The sequence below is a fragment of the Notechis scutatus genome, chromosome 6 (assembly GCF_049901735.1).
Source record: "Notechis scutatus isolate UNSWTSFEM ecotype Mainland chromosome 6, rNotScu1.2, whole genome shotgun sequence".
Taxonomy (NCBI): Eukaryota; Metazoa; Chordata; class Lepidosauria; order Squamata; family Elapidae; genus Notechis; species Notechis scutatus.
Genome location: NC_142014.1, coordinates 66,326,317 through 66,349,616, shown reverse-complemented (window position 1 = coordinate 66,349,616; position 23,300 = coordinate 66,326,317). Strand labels below are relative to the sequence as shown.

At 38.3% G+C, this 23,300-nt stretch overlaps 1 protein-coding gene across 1 annotated transcript in view; it reads right to left on the bottom strand.

Annotated features, from left to right (window-relative positions):
• The window catches only part of WNK1 (WNK lysine deficient protein kinase 1), a 119,953-nt gene that overhangs the window by 79,206 nt on the left and 17,447 nt on the right, over positions 1–23,300 (bottom strand). Inside the window, 1 exon segment of the mRNA XM_087968580.1 lies at positions 41–213. Coding sequence (XP_087824706.1) covers positions 41–213 — 173 coding nt within the window.

The window sequence follows — 23,300 nt, the reverse complement described above, 5'->3', positions numbered from 1 at the left end:
TTTTGATAATTCAGGTTGTGCTCCACAAGTTTATACTTACGTTTTCAATGTGCCAGATGTCATAAGTTCTGTAACCAGAACAATACATTTCTTTCCCTTGACTGTAGATTCCCAGGAATCATAGAATCTAACAATATTAGGATGCTGAAGCCCTTTCAGCATTTCAGCTTCCTCCTTAAACCGTTGTCTTTCTGATTTGGACAGCTTCCGATCCTAAAATAGAAAATCAGAAAAAATGTATTATAAAGAGCTACAAATGAGTATTAAAAATATCTGGCCTCAAATGTAAAATGTATAAGGATCAAAATTACATTTACAAGGCATGAAAAGCTATTTTGGCTAACAGTCTCTCAATTTTTCATGTAAACTATTGATGATCTTTGTCTGCAATTTCCTGCACAAACTGCCAACAGTAGGTGGTTGGGCTATTTGAAGAATTATGTAAGAGGAAGAATACATCATAAAATGGTAGGAGATAAATAAATGTTGAAACATTTATTTCTTTTGCTTCTAAAAAGCAATGTGCTCTAGACATTCTTTTTATGTAGAACTTAAAAGAGCTTCTATTAAAAAACACTTTGGTAATTTCTTCCTAATTTTATTACAACCTCTTATTAGACAATCCAAAGTACACAATTTAGTGCTTCTGAATAAAAAAGGATCCATTTTAAATAAATATATGAAGAATCTCTAAATACTGTTCTGTATTTATATTAATTAATGTCCTCATTCTCAGTCTATTAGCAGTATTTGTCTCTTTAAAACATAGTTAAAAATAAGCTAATAATTTTAAATTTGGAAAAACATTGAAAACAGTTTTTCTGTACAGAAAACAGTATAGAGACACCTTCAGGCAAAAAGGGCACTATATAAGTTTAATAAATAAATTACATAAAACAAATATCAGATCCACATGTGCCTATAACCTAAGGGTATAGTAATTAGCCTTTATTGAAATGTCTTTTTTAAAAAAGATCTATGAACTTTAAGAATATGATCTGTTGTGTACTAATAGTAAATTCCTTTAATTTCACTAACATTTATTCACAAATAAGATTGTACAGGTTAATTGAAATGTGTAAAAACAAAGTAAGTTGAAAATATTAAGTTAATAATTAAGATGGTAACTTATTTTACTGATTAGGTCAGCTACTGGATTATATACAGTATAAGCAGACACAGTATCAACTTGAAAGAGGTGAATTTGAGAATAATGGAAAAGGAAATTCCAAGTTATGTTTTATGCAATGATTTTTCTACTGGAAATTATTACAATTATATAGCAGACATAAACATGCAACTTCTTAGTATGCAAACATATGCATTTTTCCTACTTCAAAATAGTCTCTCTGTAGAAAGAATCATATGGGAAACAGACCTACAATTTGTACAAAAATGACATACTGGAAACACAATACTTATGTCATCAGTTAGACAGTACATGAGAACGAAGTTAAAGTAGGTGGTAAACCTTTCAAAATTTGAGCAATCAACTATTCAAATATCACTTCTAAGATCAATTACTCAGTTCAGCTTCCTTTTGCTTCTCTGGCATATGTAAAGCATGAATAAGAAAGTGTTGGCCCTGATTCTCCCACTTCCTGAAAAAGAGAGATTACTCATATGCAAATATATGTTTCTAAAAGATCTTGATGTTTCTAGCCAGAATTTTAGAATATCAAAAATGCAGTTCATTACATCTGGGCTTACTATGATATGTATAAACCATGGCTCGCAAAGCATTTGTTCAACATAAAAAACTTGAAAACAAGAAGACCATATTATAGCTCCAAGTGTATGAACCAAGCCACAAAAAGTGATCTGTGTATTTATAAATGGAATTTATGCTTTCTTCTTAAATATTATATAGAAACATGGATCTGGATTCTGTTGTTTCATTAAATTAATCTAATTAATCCTTATCAGGGCATCAGCGAAGACTACATTCATGTTTGTTTACATAAGAAAAAAAAAGTAACACAGATTAAATGTAGTCTTGCTGTAGTTATTGACCTAAAGTGCTAAAGCTACATGAATAGAACAGAACAGATGTTATGTTATTGGCCAATGATTGTACACACAAGGAGTTTATCTCCAATGCATAAGCTCTCAGTATGCATTCAAGCAATAAAGAGATAAAACATGAATCATAAGATACAATCATAAGTCATATGAAACATCCAACAAATGATGGTCATAAGAGACCAATAGGAGTAGGTAATAGGAAAGGTGAGATGGATAACAGTTTATTACTATAGCACAGGGGTGTCCAACCTTTCACCTTCCCTGGGCCACATTAGAAGATGAAAATTTGGTTTGGGCCGCACATAATTAAATAAAATAATTAAATAAAATAAAATAATTAAATTAAATTAAATAATTAAATTAAATAATTAAATTAAATTAAATTAAATTAAATTAAATTTAAAATAAAATTATTATTTCTTATTTATTATTTATTTTTAAAAAATTATTTTTTATTTTATAATTTTCCGGCCAAATTTTGCAGGGGGAGCTCGCCACCTCGCGCCTACCTCTCCTCCTGCAAATTATTTATTTTTATTAATTTTCCGGGCAAATTTTGCGGGGGGGGGGGGGAAGAAAGCTCACCCGCCTCACGCCTACCTCTCCTCCTGCAAATGCGGCAGCGGTGGAGGGGGCAGAAGCAGCAGTGGTGGCGGCGGGGGGGGCAGAAGCAGCAGCGGTGGCAGTGGCGGCGGGGGCAGAAGCAGCGGCGGCGGTGGCGACGGGGGCAGAAGCAGCAGCGGTGGCAGCGGCAGCGGGGGCAGAAGCAGCAGCGGCGGCAGCGGCAACGGGGGCAGAAGCAGCAGTGGCGGCGGGGGCAACGGGGCAGAAGCAGCAGTGGCGGCGGGGGCAGAAGCAGCAGTGGCGACGGCGGCGCGGGGCAGAAGCAGCAGCAGTGGCGGCGGCGGGGGCAGAAGCAGCAGCGGTGGCGGCGGCAACAGCAGGAGGTGGCGGGGCAGGACTTTGAGCTGCGGCTGCCCGCCTTTTCTGTTGCTCGCCTCGCCCCGCCTCGCGCCTACCTCTCCTCCTGCAAATGCAGCAGTGGTGGCGGCGGCAGCGGCAACAGCAGGAGGTGGCAGGGCGGGAGTTTTGGGCTGCGGCTGCCCGCCTTTTCTGTTGCTCGCCTCGCCCCGCCTCGCGCCTACCTCTCCTCCTGCAAATGCAGCAGTGGTGGCAGCGGCAACAGCAGGAGGTGGCGGGGCGGGACTTTTGGGCTGTGGCTGCCCGCCTTTTCTGTTGCTCGCCTCGCCCCGCCTCGCACCTGCCTCTCCTCCTCCTCCTCGCTGGATCTTTCATGAAGGTTGGGGTGGGCGTTGGGCCGCATTATGAGGCGACCTGGGCCGCATGCGGCCCGTGGGCCGCGGGTTGGACAAGCCTGCTATAGCATATATACTACATGCTATGTAATATACTATGTAATATAACATTGCATTATATTATACACATTACAGTAATATATGTAATATATAATATGCTATGTAATATATGATATGCTATATGTAATAGTATATTCAGGGGTGGGATGCTACCACTTCTGCCCAGCTCTGTAGAACTGGTAGCTCTGAAGAGCAGCAGACACTGAATCGGTTCTGTGTTTGCTGCTATTTGGCCCACCCACCTGCCCAGGCTCTTACCTGTCCTTTATTTCCTGCTTTTTCAACCTTAGCTGCTTTGCATGGCACAGCTGAGGTTGAAAAAGCAGGAAAAAAGAGGCTTTTCAAATGCACTTGCGCGCTGCGCTTTTCAGCTCTCTGGGCGGCACAGCTTAAGGTTTTTTTACACACACACGCAGCATGGCTTTCATGCCTAAGGTAGCACTAAAACTCAAAATCTCCTAGTTTCTACCACAGTGCCTTATCTACTATAAAATACTTACATATTGAATACGGAAGAAAGCATGTACTACATTCTCAAAGGTAAAGAATAAGAGACCTTGGCTTTTCCAGCTTGGAAATGCCAACATAAAACAAGGACACTCACTCAGTTTTGTTCTACAAATTTAGAAAAACTGAGTTACGTTATCTGATAAACTAGAATATGCAAAACCTTTCAGGAATTTATTTGTTTAAATTTCACCAGAGTTTAAATTAGCTATAAAAACATTCTAAAAGAACACACGATCTACCCTTGCCTCAATTCCTTATTAGAAAGACGCACATGATGGAAAAAATAATGGTACTCTACTCTAAAAGCTTATTCAGTTATGCTTTTAAAAACATTCCATGAGTTAGAGATGTGGAAATAGGACAAGTAGCTTTCATTGGATCTTTTACATCTGCTATTAAGCTAGGAAGAATCCAACCAATGCTATATCTACAAACGCTATATCTTTCATCAATACTTCTGAATCTTTGTTACGAATAGAAGATAAATAACATCTTTTAAAATCTATCACTCAGAGGACAAGTTCTGTTTGAAAATCTAGTACAAAATAGATTTCACTTTATATGAAAAGTATGAGAAGCAGACACAAAGAAAAAGGATGTGAACACGATTTGGAACAGAATGAAAAGAAATATGTTACAGAGTGCCACTAAAATGTTTGGTTATGATTATGAAGTAGGAAAAAGGGTGCTTCATAAAATGATTAAACGGTAAGGCATTTGAACAATCATATATGGAACAAAATTATTAGTGCAAAAATGAAGAAATAAGAGTACTATATAATATACAAAAGAAAAGATATAGTTGAAATGAACATAATCAAAAACTGTGATTGAAAGAGGCAGAGAAAATATAAAGCAATTGTACTGGAAATTTAAATATAGAAATGGAGGAGTATATCCACTATACAAGTGAAGTATAACTTCCCTAATATATTTCTTTCTTGAAAAACGAAGTAGGCCTAGTATAGCTCCCCTATGTATTCTACAATATACTGCCAACCCCAAAACATGCTTAATTACTAATATTTTCTGCCATGGCATGTGCCCTATGGAACATCACCCCATTGGCATTTAGGTTGCCCCTGCTCCTGCTGACTTTTTGAAAGACTCTAAAACCATGGTTCTGCCAATGGGTATGGGGGAATCTAGGAATGCGGTGGAGACCACATGATGACTATATCGAATGCTATTGGTAAATGTAACTGGCTGTTAACGTTACGAATATTATGACAACTTTTTATATGGTCTTATATTTTTGTTTTAAAATGTATAATTGGGGCTCTTTTACATTGCTGTGTCTGTCTGTAAGCCATGCAAATATATGTAAGCAATTCATTAGATAGGTATAAATTAGAATAAGCAAACAACTTCATTGTAACTTGTGATGATTACCTGGATCAAAACTTAGATCTGATCTTAATTCTCGAGAATGAATTAAACTGCCTTTAAAGGGTCATACATTTTAAATGTTACATTTAAACATTTTAAACCACACATATATAATGCAAAAAAGAGACTCTCCACTTTTGTAAGTTGGGTTCTCTGATAATGCATAAGGAGTTTCAGAAATACGCAAGTTTTAAAAATAACTTTTTGCGTATATCAATAAATACAAACAAGCATTTTTATATGAAGAAAGAAGGTCAGGCGTTTAAATAAGATCAAGCATAAAAAGAAAGGCAAGTATTTGAACTTAGCCTCAGATCTGCGAAACCAAATTTACTAACACACATTTAGAAAAACAGGGAATTCTGCTCTCATTTTAAAAATATTAGTATAAGTACTTAAGAATGAAGCTAATAATCAGATGCTGATTACATTTGAGTACAATGGTCAATATACATGGAATGGGCCAACGTGCCATGGCCATCACACTGCGGCAAACCTGGCATGGCCATCTTGCCACGAACCAACTCACCGCAGGATAACTCACCACGTAAATGTTATTTGTCACTGTTTCTTCAAACTTATTTCCATTGACAGAAATAGAAATAAGGTAAAAGTAATGGTGGCAGATAACATTTATCATGTTGAGTTATCCCGTATCAAGTTGGCCGCAGTGAGTTGTCCTGCAGCAAACTAGCCATGCCAGATTGGGTGCGACAAGATGGCCACAGTGAGTTGGCCGCGTCAAGATGGCCATGGCAAGTTACCATGAAATAGTTATAATTATATTAAAACAAAAACACAGGAGAGTGCTTTCTGAATAATGGCCTGAAACTTACAAACACAATAACCGTTTAGCAGGCTCCATGCTTACAGGATCCCCATGTCCAGTAACAATAATGTTGTAAGGGCCTTGCAGAACATCAAGAGTTGCACCCAATCTCACTTCAGGGAGAGGGGTGATATTCCAAAGTGTGGGTATTACTGCACAGAAATTTCTCCTCTTATTTCCCACCAGACAAGGTCCCTTAGCAAATTGGACTTGCAACTTGTTCCTCCTGTTGGGAAGCGGGATAACCAGGGAGAGGATTTGTGCCATGTAGGGCTCTAAAGGTCAGAACCAGTACCTAGAATTGAACTCAGAAGCAGATGGAAACCAATGCAGACTGCAGAGTACAGGTGTAGTGTACCTATCTAGAAGCATAACACTGCATTTTGCACCAAGGATAGCCACATGGGCAAAGCTAACATACAAAAGAAAGCTACAAAAAGGCTTTTCTAACTGCAACTGTCAATTGCCCTTTGAGCAGGAATCGTAGATCCAGAAGGACCCCCACATTGTACACAGAGTCTCTTTAGAGCAGTGCTACCTCATCCAACACAATTGGTAAATTCCTGGGTTCAAAGGAGCCTCAAACCCAAGGCCACTGAATCATGCCACAATTTAAATCTTTAAATCAGGTTGGTATTAAAAGTTATATTCACCTATACCTAAAAGAGAGATAAATTTTAACTGTTCAAGGCAGAGTTCACAGAAATGTCTTTCTTTGATCTCAGTAACAACTTATGAGGCAGGCTGGTTTGAGAATTTGTTACTAATCCAAGATCACCTTGTGAGTATCTATGGTTATGATCAGCCTTGTACCTGAGGCCTCCTAATTCTAATTCACTATATCACTTTGACTGTTGGTAAAGTAGAGTTGGGAAAGTTGATTTAAATATACCAGAGAGCAAGTTATTGTATCTACAGATATTATTCAATATGACTTATAGTACTGACTAAAAAGTCATTATTTTGTATTAAGGCACACATTGTTCTTGGCTTTGTACCATTCTTATTTTCAAGAGATTGAATGAGAACAGTTTGGAAGCTATTTCTCCACTATTCTTCAGGTTGTTATGGTCTAAAAGTCTCATATAATTTAGTTATCATACCGTATTGCCTTCCTATTTTAGGACAACATACTCCGCTCTATATAAAGAGAGCCAGTTTGGTCTAATGGTTAAGGAATCAGGCTAGAAACCGTAAGATCACATGCTGACTTAGCCATGAAAACCAGCTAAGTGACTTTGGGCCACTCACCTTCTCAGGCAAACCCACCTCACAGGGTTGTTGCTATGGGGAAAAGAGGAGGAGGGAGATATGTTGGATAAGCTCACCGCCTTGAGTTATTTATAAAATAATAAAGGTGGGATACAAATAAATAAAATAAACCTTGTATTCAACTTTATAATGAAGTTACCAGATAAAAAATAATCAGAGTTGGAAGGGACCTTGTAGGTCATCTAGTCCAACCCCCTGCCCAAGCAGGAGACCCGACACCATTTCTGACAGATGGGAGTCCAATCTCTTCTTGAAAGTATCAAGTGATGGCGCTCCCACAACTTCCGAAGGCAAACTGTTCCATTGGTTCATTGTTCTCACTGTCAGAAAGTTTCTCCTTATTTCCAGGTTAAATCTCTCCTTGTTCAGTTTCCATCCATTATTCCTTGTCTGGCCTACAGACACTTTAGAAAATGACCTCCTCCTCTCTGTAGCAGCCCCTCAAATATTGGAAGACTGCTATCATGTCTCCCTTGGTCCTTCTTTTCACTAGACTAGCCATGCCCAGTTCCTGTAACCGTTCTTCATATACAGTCCCCTAATCATCCTGGTTGCTCTTCTCTGTACTTTTTCTAGAGTCTCAACATCTTTTTTATAATGTGGTGACCAAAACTGGATGCAGTACTCTAGGTGTGGTCTTACTAAGGCTTTATAGAGTGGTATGTTAACACCAGCAAATTTGTCTTAATTAAAGTGAAGCCCTGAAAAACATTTTTTGGTACTGGAATGGATGAGGCACATAGGGAAACTTTATCAAATTTGAAAATGAGAGCTCAAATGAACATAGGGTCATTATTACTTAGGCCCAATATATTGGAAGATATTTGTGGCAGAGACTTATGTAAACTAAAAATTGGGGAGATACCTGGCATATAAGAGGAAGCAAACATTGGTTTTTCCAAAAGTATATAGAACCTGTTAAGTTTATTCTGCTCCAATCCTTGAGAACTTGGGACAGGTTTCAAAATAGATTTGGAGTCTAATTAGGTTATTAATTAATTCAAAGCAACTTTCAAAATAAAATGTCCAACGCAGTAGGTAAACTTTTCTGGAAGCAGCCGTTTAAGGCTTGTTCTTATTCTCTCAGCAACAATCTAGATACATTTCAAGTCACAGCTGTGGGTATATAAACAGCTTCTACTTGAGTAGCCTCTGGTTCACTTCCTTCCATCCAAAGGAAGCCCTTCTAGCTCCTCTGCCTGGGAAATTAGTGGAATCGAAGTCAGGAACCAGAGAGATGGGGGAATGAACTTTTTCATGTCTAGTGTAAAGTAAATTCAGCAGTTAGCTTGTCTCTTGGTTTCTCATTGTTGTCCTTTGTCATCTCCCATCACACTCCATCTACTTCTCCAATCCCCATCCTTGCTTCCTTATCAGAGTAACCCTTATGCTTAGGTAGCATTGAATCTAAAGATCATTATCCACAAAAAAAAAAAAAACAAAAAAAAAAAAAAAAAAAAAAAAAAAAAAAAAAAAAAAAAAAAAAAAAAAAAAAAAAAAAAAAAAAAAAAAAAAAAAAAAAAAAAAAACAAAACACCCCCCCCCCCCCGGTTGCCAGTGACGAAGCCACAGCAGGCAGTGGGCTGTTACCGAGCCTGGAAGCGAATTTGGCGGCATTTAAGGTGGTATCAGCTAAAAATTCCGTTGCTGCTACCAGCTTATTAATGTCCTGGTGAAAATGGAGGTCATCTGGCGGAACCCTCACTTGCATCTGGCAAAGCCATAGCAAGGAAGTTCTATTATGAATTGAGACAGCCATTGCAGCCTTGACCACCCATGCAGCCACCTGATGTGTCTTGCAGAAGGTCAGCTCCACCTTCCTGTCCTCTGTCTTCCGGGCGTCCTCCGTATCCTCAGACAGGATGGTGGAGGATGCCAAGGCCGCCACTGGTCCATTTATCTTGGGAAGTTGTAGAGCCTCTGTGAGGCCCGGGGCCATATTATAAAATTTCTTATAGCTCCTGCTTGGAGACAGGTATGCCCCTGGGTGGGTCCATTGACTCTGGACCATGTCCAGGAATAAAATTTCCTCACTCTCTGTGCTTAGCTCTGAAAAGAGCAATTCACTCGGGTCCCTTAGGCCCAATGCTGACTCTGATGTAGTTGGATCAGCTCCCAAGTGGCTTTGGCCTTATATAGCAGGGATTTAAAGAGGCCGGAGTGAAATAGCCTTGTAAAGGCCGGAGGATCTGGGTCCATCCCCTCATCCTCTGAAAGCACCAGCTCTGTTTGATCTTCATATCCTGAGAGTGATTCCCTGCTCTGTGTGGATGAAGTGGGTGAGTGAGGTCTTTGAAAGGCCGCCAAGTCTTTCTGAACCTGGGGTGCTGGATGATGGCCCTGATGTAGTGAGAGTCAGCTGCCCCAGAAGCAGTCAGGTGTCTTTGTTGCAAGCCTGCAGCAATTCCCTGCGCTATGGCCTCTGAAATCAGAATTCTGATCTGATAAGAGATTTCGGGCCCGATTTTCCCGAGGTGGTGGCCTCTGGTGCAGAATTCAACCTCTTTGGAGGTAGCTCCCAATTTTCTTCTGCTGGAGACAGTTATGACCGTGGAAGGAAGTTTTTCATTGCTGTCTAATGGAGTCTGAGAGGATTGCTCTCTGGCGTCATTTGGCGCCCAGGCTTGTGAGCTGAGATCATTCAATTGTTTTGCTTCATTAAGAGGCTCCAATGGCCCAATTGAAAAAATGTGGGAAGTGGCAGCTTCTCCCCTTGGGGAGTTTGCCTGTCCCTGGCTCTTTGGTTCTCTTCTCAGTTTTGGTCATCTGTTTGTCCAGGGTTTTCTGACGCCTCTTGGCGTCCTTCTCTTCAGCCTTAGAGGCCTTCTTTGCAGATAAGGCTTTTGCCCTAATTTGGGCAGCCACTCCTCTAATTGCTAATTTTGGCACCAAAGGGGCTTTCCTTGGTAAACTGGGCCTGGACTGGGGAACCGAGGTCTTGCCCACTGATGCTCAGCTCTTTGTGGCTGTCCGATGGCACGGGAGCCGCCATTTTCGCAATCTGAAATCCTACTTCAATAAGGTAGGCTCGTTCGCAATGAACACTGTAGTTGCAGCATGTTTTTGCTGTTTTGCGCTTTGCCACTAATGTTTGCACCAGAATTAACCAGGCAGTGACTTTCCGTTAATATTATGCACTGGATCTAACCGGGCAGTGACTCTCTGTTAATAGTATACACCAGAGTTAACCTGACGGTGACTTTTTAGTCCCCTCCGCTGGGTGCAGGAAGGTGCCAGGGACCTTGGCTCTGTTAATCTGAGCTGGAATGAAGTTCTAGTCCCCTCTGCCTAAAGGTGGGAAAAAGGCAGGGAGCTCAGCTCAGTCCTTCTGAGCCAGCTTGGGGCGCTATGTCAGAAGGCCCAGGGAGCCAGCTGAGCCATTTGCTGTTTTGCAAAGGCTAATGCAATGCCATGATCTTACTTCAAGTTCTGAAGAATCCAAGGAATGAAACTCTGTCTTTGTTCGAAGGAACGATCTTTCCATGCGTCTCCTCTGAGCTGAGACTGAGTCAAAACTGGGCATGCGCAGGCAAAGGAGGCATGACCAAAATATTGATTGACTCAGTCTCCGAGCAGAAGAGCAAAGTTAACCCATTCCTTGGATTCTCTATGCAGCACACTGGAGAAGTATGGAGAAACACAAACAGCAGACAATTAGGTTAATTAGGGGCCTGGAATCCAAGTCTTCTGAAGAGATACTGAAGGCAGATATATGACAGCATTTTTCAAGTATTTGAAGTAATGTCACAACGAATGAAGCCAAAGTATATTATTTGACGTTTTAAAGGCAGAACAAAATATAATGGCTTTAAGTTACAACAAGGCAGATTCTGATTGAAAGTTAGCACAAACCTCTGAAAATTTACTTGTAATCTCAAAATATTTCTGGAGATCCCAGGATTAAACACTTCTAGTAATATTGAAGTAGTTTGCATGAATCCTAAGAAAGTATACTTTAATAATTAACACATTTATGTACACTAATCCCTCTAACAAGGAGGCACAGCTAATAAATTATGATACATTCCAAATTTTTTGTATTGTCATCCAAATCAAGGGTTCTGGCTCTTTCCTGGACTAAGTCAATACATGAAGTCACATTTTTTGGCTCCTTGTATGTATTGAGAGGAGTAAGCCACCATTTCTTATTCAAAGACTCATTAAATAAACCCCAAATGGATCTATACATATCTTGCTAGGCACTTCCTGTCAATGGAGATAATAACAGAAATAATCAGAACAGCATTAGCATTCTTTTCCTTTGTCTCTGTCATGTTTTGGTTTGGGATGTTGTTCCAATTGGCCTGTTTGTTTGTTTTGCTATCCTGAAATAAATATTAGTATGCGTTCAAAACAACAACAGCTACTACTATTATAGCCACACAAGTTCCCATTCTGTTGGCCACTTATTACATCCACTGATATTTAAACTATATTTTTCTTCTTCCAAGAAATGAGTACAAATTTGTAAAACATCAGCTGCCCTCCCAGATAGTTTTGCATGATTCTTCTGAAGACAAATATATTCTTGAAGTTTAATTATACAACTATGTTCCTTTAAGATTGAGAGATTTAATACTGGTAGGGAGGAATTTATTATTTTATGATTCTCATATCATGGCTTAAAGAAACATGTATTTTTAAAAAAGTAATTTATGAAAAACAAAATAGTTATATTAATATCTACAATTTCTGGTATGATAAATTTCTTAATTTCCTTCAATAAAGAAAAGGTAGGTATTTGGAATGTAGTATGCTTATAGACTTCAATAAATAAATTAAAATTATTTAGAAAACGCATATGGCCACCCAATTCACTCATGGTAACTCCAAGTAGCTTATAGAAATAAAACTCTAAATATCAAACTCAATAAACCCTCATCTGCCTGGTGACAACAATCAAACAAATAACTTGGTTGACTCCGTATCACCCTGGGATTCCCAGGCCTGTTAGTAAAACCATTTCTTAAAAGTCTTTCAAGAGTATTCAGGTGAGGCCCAATCTTATTACTGCAAGGATGATGTTCCAATCGAAAGCATGGCCCCATTGAGAAGGCCCTTCTTCTTGGTCCCACTAAATGGACCTCCTTTAGAGACACAGAACCCATAACACACTCTGCCTCCCCACTCAGGATTGGGTAGATGTAACTAGGAAAAGATGGTATTTCAAATAACTGGGTCCCATGCACACCTTAAGCAACTTAAAACTCCATACAGGATTTTGGTATCTGCTTACCATTTTAGTTATTTACAACATGTAGATGCATTTTCAATCATAATATGTAAACAGATTTGTAACCTGGTATATTTCATAGTAACCTTCTACCCTTCACACTACGAGCCACACATCAGAAATGAATAGACTATCAAATCCATTACCTGATGCTTGCCTTTTCTTAACCATAAATTCCCTCACCAAGATCAAGAGAGGAACAGAATTCTGAATACCACTTGCTCTATAATGCAAACTGTTCCAGAGAAATCTACTGATACTCTAATTTGATACTACTAATATTTTACTATGCTGTCACATGATCAAAACTCGGCTGCTTGGCAGCTAGTATGAGTTTATGACAGTTGCAGTGTCCTGGAGTCATGTAATCACATTTTGTGACCTTCTGACAAGCAAAGTCAATGGGAAAGCCAGATTCACTTAACAATGGTGTTACTAATTTAACAACTGCAGTCATTACCTAACAACTGTGGCAAGAACGGTAATAAATGGGGCAAAATTCACTTGTCTTGCTTAGCAACAGAAATTCTGGACTCCATTGTGGCCATATGTCAAGGACTATCTGTATTTCTTCATGCTAATTTATGAAATTAATTATGCTTTTGAAGATAGGCATATAACATTGACACATTTGTAAGATCTTCAGATGCCTTCAAACAAACTGATACTCTAGATGTGTTGGACTACCATTTTCAGCATGTCCAGCCAGCGTAAATCTGATATACAGACTATGAAAGAGAGGAGTTTGTCCACCAGGAAGTCTGCTTATGTAGTTTTTGCAAGACATTTTGCAATAGTACATATTTTGCAAAATGTTTTTTGCATATTCCAACTTTGTTTCAAAAATTTGCAACACTTCCTTAAATTCTCTTTCCAGGCTGACATCCACAGAGCAGATTATTCTTAATCAAAAGAAACATGTTGCCCTAGTACAGGGTAAGCAGATGGAAGTTTGAAACTTACTGAAAGATTTTCTGACAATTTGCAATAGATCATCCAAGGTTTCCAATTCCCAGTTCTTTAACAGCAGCTTCCATAATTTATGCAAATTAGCATTCTACTAAACACTCCAATTCAGGATTTATCACTTGTAAGGTTGGCATTAACGGATTAATAATACATTCCAATATAATCTGATGTCTAATCCTATATTTGATTAGACACTGATTTTGTGCTTAGACTAAATTTATGAACAATACAGTATTACAGGCTACCTACCTCTATCATAATAATTTCATTTCTTCCTTAGTACAAAAATGATACCAAAAGTAGCATCAATGTTTTTGTTATAAGTGTCTATATCACATTTTCATCCTGTCATGCTATATATAAATACACAGACAAAATAGATTCACATTGAATAATTTCACCTGTTTAGTATTTAACCATTATATGAACTCTGGAGAGATTCCAATCTATGAAAGCAATATTTTTTGTGATCTACCAAATGCTCATCCACTATTTAAAAAGGAATTATATCCTTTTCTACACCCTAAATCACTGAAGTGTATCTCTAACTTAGGGGTTAATAATGGTTCAGTATACAATTGAAAAATGTGGAATCATATTTTACTAGATTTATTAAACACAAAGCAAAACAAAAAATTGTAAGGCACAATTTTAAGTCTCCCAGATTACAAAATAGATAACACACTAGTTGTTTGAAGGGTATGTTTCCTTTTCTTCTTAATCATTTCAGTTCTCAATAGCAAAAATCCTGTTTTACTGCATACCTGAATTGCTTTTAAGAACTGTGTAATAAGATTTATGACCATGCTAGTTCTCCCATTAAAGGCTGTTTCAGTAGAGTTGCCTGGCATTTAAGTTTTTATGGTACTTTTAATTTCACATCATGTTCACCAGTGCATGTAACAAAGCAAATTAAAATAGCCAGCAACATTTTCGAGACTTTTTCCCTAAGTATATGTGACTGAAACAGGAGTGGAAGTTAGCAAATGTGCTCCTTATCTCAGAAAAAAGTTACTTATTTCCATAGCAGAGTATATGTTCAATGATTAAAATGAGACTTTATTCTTACTGAAATTTCTCAACTACAATAATTTGAAATGATTAGTGTAGGAACTGTGAGTGCAAACTGTGCCTACAGGAACAATTAATCCATATCCCAGATGTTAAGGAAATGCTTATGGTCATGCAGTGGTAAATTAAATATGGTCAAATATATTTTAATATCCCACATCTCTTGGTAAAGAATAAAGGCACTGATGATTTTTCCAAGGGAAAAATTTATGCTATTCCAGCACTAAGGCCCATTTTAAAAAAAAAATGCCAGTAAAAGGCAACTACATATAAACAGTTAGGACTAGCAGATAACTCTAATTTGTGTCAAAGTTGCCAACTACTGCCCTTGAAAAATGAAACTGCCAATCCTTACAATTAATACTTTTAAAATCCTCACAGCCATTTGTTCCTAAATCACAGCAACTTAGTTTCCATATAATTAGGCTAAACTAATATGACTAATTCTATTTATAATGACAAAATATTCTAAAAATTCAGAATGTTAACTGAAACACAGATTGCCAGCACAATTCAAACAGAAAAAATAGGCAAAATGATGAAACCAAACAGTCTACAAAACACAACCCTTTGGAATGAAACAAAACTCTTTTTTTTTTTTCAAATCTTACATCATAAGTAAGGGAATCCTCTTGCTCCCACAATTTTAGCTTCAGGCCACAAAATTGAGTGGAGAGATGCCTAATATTATCTGCCACTCTAGGAAACATAAAAATTAATAAATAAATCATAGGAACTCTATGCAGACAGGTCAGAAGCAACAGAAATGCATTCCATTCAACACAAATAATAATAAACAAAATGACATAGACAGACATCAATTACTCTAGTTATTCAGACTATTCTGAACTGTCAAACATTTGCTTATTGAAGAATTCTCAAATATTATGGAGTAATTTACAATTCTCATTAATAGATTTTACAAATCCTGGGACTTGTGCCCAAGTTTGTAGCTATGCAAATACAGTCCTTTGATTCTAAACTATTTTGCAATACCCTCACAAATACAACTTTTAAATGTATGTTTGTATGAGTATCTCCACAGTTGCCTAAACAGCACTTAATCTATCACTTATTTACTAGGCAGTCAGAAAGAAAGGATAGCACTGTTAAGGAATTCTGGAATATTCCCTAGTGGATTCAAAGTGCTTTTCCTTTCCCTTCACTGTAATAATATAATAAATGATTTATAAATTGGTCCATAAACTTTTATTTTTTGATAAGATGCTTGATTATGAAGTATCTAAATGAAGCAGGAACTACTGAAAGTGGTCTAATATCAACCTCATTTAAACTAAGTAATTTTAACACAGAGACAATAAATCATTTAAAATTTGAAAATAAGCAAATCACATACAATTCAGAATATATTCATGTCTGCTATCTTTTTAATGAAAAACATTTTGACAGTATTGAACTAGTATTTAATTTATGCTCAGAAGTTAAGTGAAGATAAAACTGACCTGACAGAATCAGTCCAGTTCATTATCCATACCTTTGTCTACTTTTTGTCAATAAAATATTTCTTCTCTTCCACTAGTCTAATGTATCTATAGAATCTCAGACAGCAACATTTTTTTCTGAGTAAAAATAATTTGTTAAATTATTAGACCCTATTCATTGAAGCAGTACTCCCAGAAGGTCAGTGCAGTAATTTTGCTGAGGTTTCAGTAATTATATCACTTGCTTCTAATATGACTCAGAATTGTCAATGATAAGAAAGCTGATAGCCAAGTTTCTATTTGATATTGTTGAATCAATTTTAGTTGCTGAACCTTAAGAGACATGGGCAACCTATTTGGCTCTTTGCATCTAACAGCATGTCCTCCACATCTTTACTAGCAAGCGTTACAAAGTCAGGGAACACAAGAGACATATTAATACCTTTCCAAAGGTAGGAGTCCCCTCAGCCTGAACAAAACTACTAAATCTTATCTTGGCTCACAATGCTTCACTGTGGTGCATTACACATTCAGTTCAAGAACAATATGAGTCCTTCAGATGAGGTTTTCATAGCACAGAAAAGCATGTATGAATATCCCTTTTTGAATAATTAAAGCTGCTGATTCTTTCTTCAGGTCAACTAGTTACTTCAGAAGCTGCTGCCTTTTTCTCCAAATACATGTCCATGGACAACTGTTTTATTACCGTAGACTCACAAACACATATACACACACACATGCACGGAGGGAGGGGTAGATACCTAGCTAGAGAGACAGATGGACCGAGACCCAGACTCAGATATAGATAGAAGACAAAATATACAGTCTTACGGTGGTCACATATTTATGTCTGTTAAGCTTTATACTTTCCTATACAACAGAATGTTGGAAATAAATTATATAATGGGGACTGGGATTTTACATTAGCACAAAAGTCCTTTAAGAACAAAACTATATTATTAATTCAAATACAATAAACAAAAATTCCTTGAAACAGATATGCTGTGTAGGAAGAAACAGGGAAAAGGTAGCCTTTAAAAATTGGGCTGGATTTGGCAGGGTCTGAAGAGAAAAAAATCCCCGTGCTTCCCCGTGGGAAAGGCAGCTTGGATAACAGCATGGAATGTTGCCAAATATTGTGTTCTATTCTATAACCCACTCAAGTCACTCAAAGCAAAGCAGGTCTTAATTCTTGAAAAGAATTCCAGAAGCCGTGCTTTGCATCCTTAGTTTACTTTATTAAAGCCTTTAAAGTTTATATGCTTTTGGACCTGCTGTTTTCTTCCCTTAGACATCCTTCTATTCCTCACTTTATCTCTTCAGAGATAAAGGTATCTTCTGAAAAGGTCTCTTTCAGAATTTCCCAAATTGTTTCTCATTCATTATGAAGAATGAAATATTTTTATTTAGATTCTTAGTGAAAAAAAATCTTGTTTAAACTGGAAGGATAACTTTGAGTGCTAAAAGGTTATGTTGCTTTCTATCATTTACTAAAATTGGTTGTATCAAACATAAGATACTGACTTATGCTGTTTTACTGTTTGAACTGGATGCAAATGTATGGTTATTTCATACTTTGAAAAATGAATCTTAAGTACAGAAATTATTTCTAATGGCTTTGTGAAGCTTGAAGAGAAAGCTGTAGGTCAAGTATCTCTTAAAATATTCTCATTTAAAATTTTCCTACATAACTGATTTTTTTAGGAAAGCTTGAACACTTTTCAAATTTCATATTTTCACATTTTCACAGGACAGACTACTTATGTCTTATTTTGATTTGTATAGGTTAGCAAATTGGACAATTTTTTTCAAATGCTGGATATTTATGTATTTTCATTCAGGGATTTTATTGCATATAAACCAAATATATTTATTTGGAGAAGAACATACACATACCAATCTTTTATAAAGACTGTGAATTCAAATTGACAACAAAGCTTCACTTTGCTTGGCTTCCACCCTTACATCAAAACCCCACCAGTTTTATGAGGTATGTTCAATTGCTTATCTAAAATTAAGAGATGTTAAGACTTGAAAGACAACATTTACTTTATATCCTCATGGGATAAACAACACATGCCGTTATAGAAACCACCTATTATGCAATGCAGCTTTTACAGAGTCTATGACAACCTGTTAAAATTTCGTGAACCTAAAGAAATGAAGACTTCATTCATTATTCATGTACTTATGGCCAAATGCTCTTAAGACAACATTATAAAAACTTCCAAGCATGTCTAATTTTGGCTACAACCATAAGCCTGAATTTGTAAACTGTTGTAAAAGAATATATACCTGACCTTGGGGGTGAGGAAAGAAAAACCAATCCACTGATGGAAGACTTTCAAAAATGACTACAGTACTCCATTCAGAGAAAGCATGAGAAAAACACTCAAAATAACCTCATCTTCATTTTGTTTAGTTTGAGATGGAACAAAGAGAAACTCTTACAGGTGTCAATGTTCTATTATTCTATCCTATAATACTAGAAAGCATTTCTAGAATATTTTCACTTGCCTACCTCTAAGGGCTGCAGCCATTCTGGTTTATCAGACATAAATATTCCACTGAACATAGCTTAATCATTCCCCATACCTGACTCCAACTACTTGTCAAAATTGTATGGCCATCTTCAGATTCCACTTACATGGGAGCTACATACGAGTCAGGTTTGACAGAATGCCTTATCTACAGTATACTGGCCGTCAATCTCTAGGATATGCTTTTCCTGGCAGTTAACTGCCATAAAACATCTTTGTTTGGCTTTGATTGATGGACTGTAGGTCAAGACTCTAACCTGCATATATGCTTTGTTCTATTTGATTTTTGCTGCTTTTGTTTTGCAGCTTGATTGTACACCACCCAAATTCTCAAGATCAGTACTATAAATGATGTAAATGAAGACACTTCTTTTGGCTTGTTTAGTTAAATATCATTTGTCTGTGATTTTTTCTATTTTTAACACACCAAAATAATAAACAGCAAAACTTTTTACTTACCATTTAGAATTAACACAAGATGGAAAAAAAGCCAGAGATTCTGATGTGAACACAATCCTTAAAACAAGAAGTGGAAGCTCCCTTATTTGCCTATCCCAAGTTTCTCTAATTACTTTTCAAACAGGTGGACCTTAGTTAACCAGACACTAAGAGACAACCAATTGTTAGAATTTAAGATACTATCTTAGAAAATATTGCTTTAATTATTGTTTTAGCCATCCCCACTGATAAAATGATACAGTCAAGAGTGATCAATTAAAGTGCACCTGTTTAATTTTGTTTTACTTTTCATTTCTGGCCCATAAAATTACCAGGAATCCTTACCCAATACCAAAAACATTTTAATGGCTAACTCTGGCTCTATTCCTCCAAAATCCCATCCCAATTATCTCTTTAAAAAGAACATGGTTTCCCAATATCTCTCCTATTTTTCCTTCTATGACTTCCAGTTGATTGACACTTAGTTTTCTCTAAAGCATAAGCTTTTATTTACAGCTTCTGCCTATACTTTTTGCATTTACCAAGTTTAATTATACCCAGCATTGTCAATTTATTTGTTCCATAATCCCCACTCTGGTGAAATATTTCCTTCTGCATTTTTATTTATATCCATACGCTGTTCAACCCATGCTGAACTGTGAGCAGTGGTGGCACAGGGGTTAGAATGCAGTATTGCAGGCTGACTCTCCACTGCCAGGAGTTCAATCCTGACCCGCTCAAGGTTGAGTTAGCCTTCCATCCTTCCGAGGTTGGTGAAATGAGGACCAAGGCAATATGCTGACTCTGAAAAGTGCTTAGAGTGCTGCTGTAAAGCAGTATATAAGTCTAAGTGCTATTGCTATTGCTAATCCCAGCAGGAAAATGAAGATTTGGATCATTTCATTCAATACGAAATTGCAATTGAACACTGTTGTCTACCTGATTAAACAATACATATTTCTAATCTGTATGGATATTATGACTTTATATCTATTATCTTTCTTCTATTCCCCACTAAAGTCCATCCTATTCCCTGATTACTCTGTGCTCTCACAAGATTCAGCTTAATATTTAAGTATTAAACAAATTATTCTTCTTTCCTCTACAGCTGCTCCAGAAGTACATACATTGCATATAAACAAACACCTGGTTGCATTTCCTTTTATCTGCTTCCTCTTGGAGTTCCAGAAATTCTAGTAATAACTATATTTAGGGGAATTTTGCATGGTCCTTCATAATATTGAAAAGCTGAAGTGAGCTAGCTTATTAAGGCAGACACTTAAGAATGAACTATTACTACTTCAGGGAGGGAGGTAAGTGAAATAGATAGGCTGCAAGAGAAATTCTCTGGATTTTTCAGAGAAACCAATATACTATTGTAATTTGGCTTAAGTTATTTTGCCATGCATGCCCTGAATCCAATCCTTTATTACTTCTTTGACTTTATATAATCCTAAAATAACAATTATTGTAGAGAGAGAGAGAACACAAAGTCTCAGTCTGTTCATAACATTGTTCCTTTTTCATGACCTACGATGGTGAGATATTAGAAAGGGCAGCAGTCCAATTGAAATCAATAAGATCCTCAACCACACTAGTTTGCCAAAAGCTGGCTTTGATTCCAATTAATCAAAGCTCCAGCCTCAACATGACACCTGAATCACATCTAGGAATCATAAAGGAGGACTTGGCTGGAATATAGGCCTAATTGTACTCTATCTAGTAATTGTGCTACCAATTTTGCAATTAAAAATGTATTAGCAATAAGAATGAAGTCTTCCCTGTATCCAATGGAATCTTAAAATTGCTGCAACATTCTTCTTACAACCAAGAAGGTATGGTTTGTTTAGGCTGACCTCTTAATGGAGGCTTGGAAGACAACTCGTAAATATCTGAAGCATTTAGTTTGTTCTAAGCACTGGTTACATATATATTATCTATGAATCTTACCATTTTAAAAGAAATTATTATAGGGAGTTGGTAATTAATAACAAGCCTTTCTTCCTTGCAGATTTGGACTACGGCCTTCAAAACTCTTCTGAGCCCAGCCTAGTGGATTTAATAACAGCAGCAACAGCACAGAGCAGTAAAGGCATTTGTCTGCCAGTTTCGGGCCTCTAAATCTCAATCTGGTACTCATTTAATTAGAGAATTTAAAGATAATTTTAAAAAGAACTAGATCAACTGGGTCGATAGGTATTTTTTTACCTAAACAGAGAATGGGCGTTGGTATAATTACCTGAGAACGCCCTTTCTATCTATGCTGCAAGAGAGTCCAGGAATGGGTTAAGCTCCTCCTTCTGACATCATAGAGCTGAGTCTGCCAGTATAAAAAGCCAGCCTTCGGCTGGCCTACCCATCTTTTAGGCAAGGATACTTAACAGACATAATGTGTCTCTGGAAGATAAAGAAGAAATTAATTTCACCCCTCCCCAACCATCATAACCAGACGCTCGAGTCTCTTGCAGCGTAGATAGAAAGGGCGTTCTCAGGTAATTATACCAACGCCCATTCTCCTATACACTGCTTTGAGAGTCCAGGAATGGGACATACCAAAGCCTGCATATCCACGGGAAGGCTAACGTCTAGTCCAATCACTCCGACTGAGGCTCCCTCCGACCAAATGATGCCTGGGCTGAAGCAAATGAATCCAGGCGATAATGCCGTATAAAGCCGAAGCCCAGGTAGCTGCTCTGCAGATCTCCTCCAGCAATGCCTGAGTAGACCAGGCGGCCGAAGTAGCCACACTCCTAGTGGAGTGGGCCATGACGTGTCTGGGAACTGGCATGGATAAAGTTTGGTACGCCTTAGATATACAAGCTTTAATCCACCTACCAATTGTCGATGCAGTCACCTTGTTCCTCAGGGTAGAGGGATGGAACGACACAAACATGGCTTCAGATTTTCCAAAGGCTGCCGTCCGTTTAATGTAAATCTGAAGGGCCAGCCTCACATCCAACGTATGCCACCTGTGTTCCAATTCATGTTGTGGTCTGGGGCAAAAGTCTGGCAACACAACATCTTGCGCCTGGTGAAACCACGTGTTTATTTGAGGGACAAACGTGGGGTCTAACCTAAGAACTACCCTGTTCTGATGGAAAAGACACAGGTCCTGTCGTACCAGGAGTGTCGCTAATTCGGACACTCTCCTGGCCAAGGTAAAGGCCACTAAAAATTGTACCCTGAGGGTCAGCATTTGTAGAGATACAGATTTGAGGGGCTCAAAAGAGGGCCTCGTTAGAGTTTGTAACACTTTAGGTAAATCCCAAGTGGGAAACCTATGTACAACAGGGGGTCGAAGGTTAGATGCTCCCGTTAGGAACCTGCGCACCGAAGGGTGATGGGACCCAGAAGCATATCCCTCCCAGGACAGAACAGGGGGGAGAGCCGCTACCTGGTGACGAAGCGTGTTAGGGGCAAGTCCCTTGTCTAAGCCCTCTTGTAGGAACATTAGAACCTCTGCCACAGAAGCAGAAGTGGGGTCTCTGGCCAAAGGCATACACCAGGAGCAGAATACCCTCCAAGTCGCATCGTAGATGCACGTGATAGACGGCTTTCGGGAAGCTTGAATTGTGTCGATTACCCTTTCAGGAAACTTGGAAGCCTTCATAGATTGCCGCTCAAGCGCCAAACAATTAAGCTGAACCACTGGGGGTTCGGGTGAAGTAATGCTCTCAGATGCAGGGAGATCTTGGATGCCTGGATCTTCCACAGTTGGGCCATAGACAGGTTCACCAGATCTGCGAACCTGGGTCTCCTGGGTCACTGGGGCACCAGAATTAGCTCCGCCTTTTCCTCCAGCAACTTCCGAATTACAGCCGGAATAATGAGAAGAGGAGGAAAGGTGTAGAGGAGACCCAGAGGTCAGGCACTCCAAAATGCATTGGTCCCCTCCGCTCCCTGGGTCAGAAACCTGGTGAGGAACCTGCCCAACTGGGCATTTTGGGGGATGGCAAAGAGGTCTACAGTTAGAGGATCGAATTGGCATAACAAGTTCTGAAACAGAGAGGGGTGTAGACTCCACTCTACCTGGTCTACTGTGGACTGACTCAACCACTTGTCCTGGACATTGTCGACTCCCAATATATGGTCCACCCTGATTGAAAGGAGGGGTCTCTCAGCTCACCTCCCCAGGCACTCTGCCTCTTTCATCAAGATCCTGGACCCGGTCCCTCCCTTGCCTGTTGACATGGGCCTTTGCGGCCA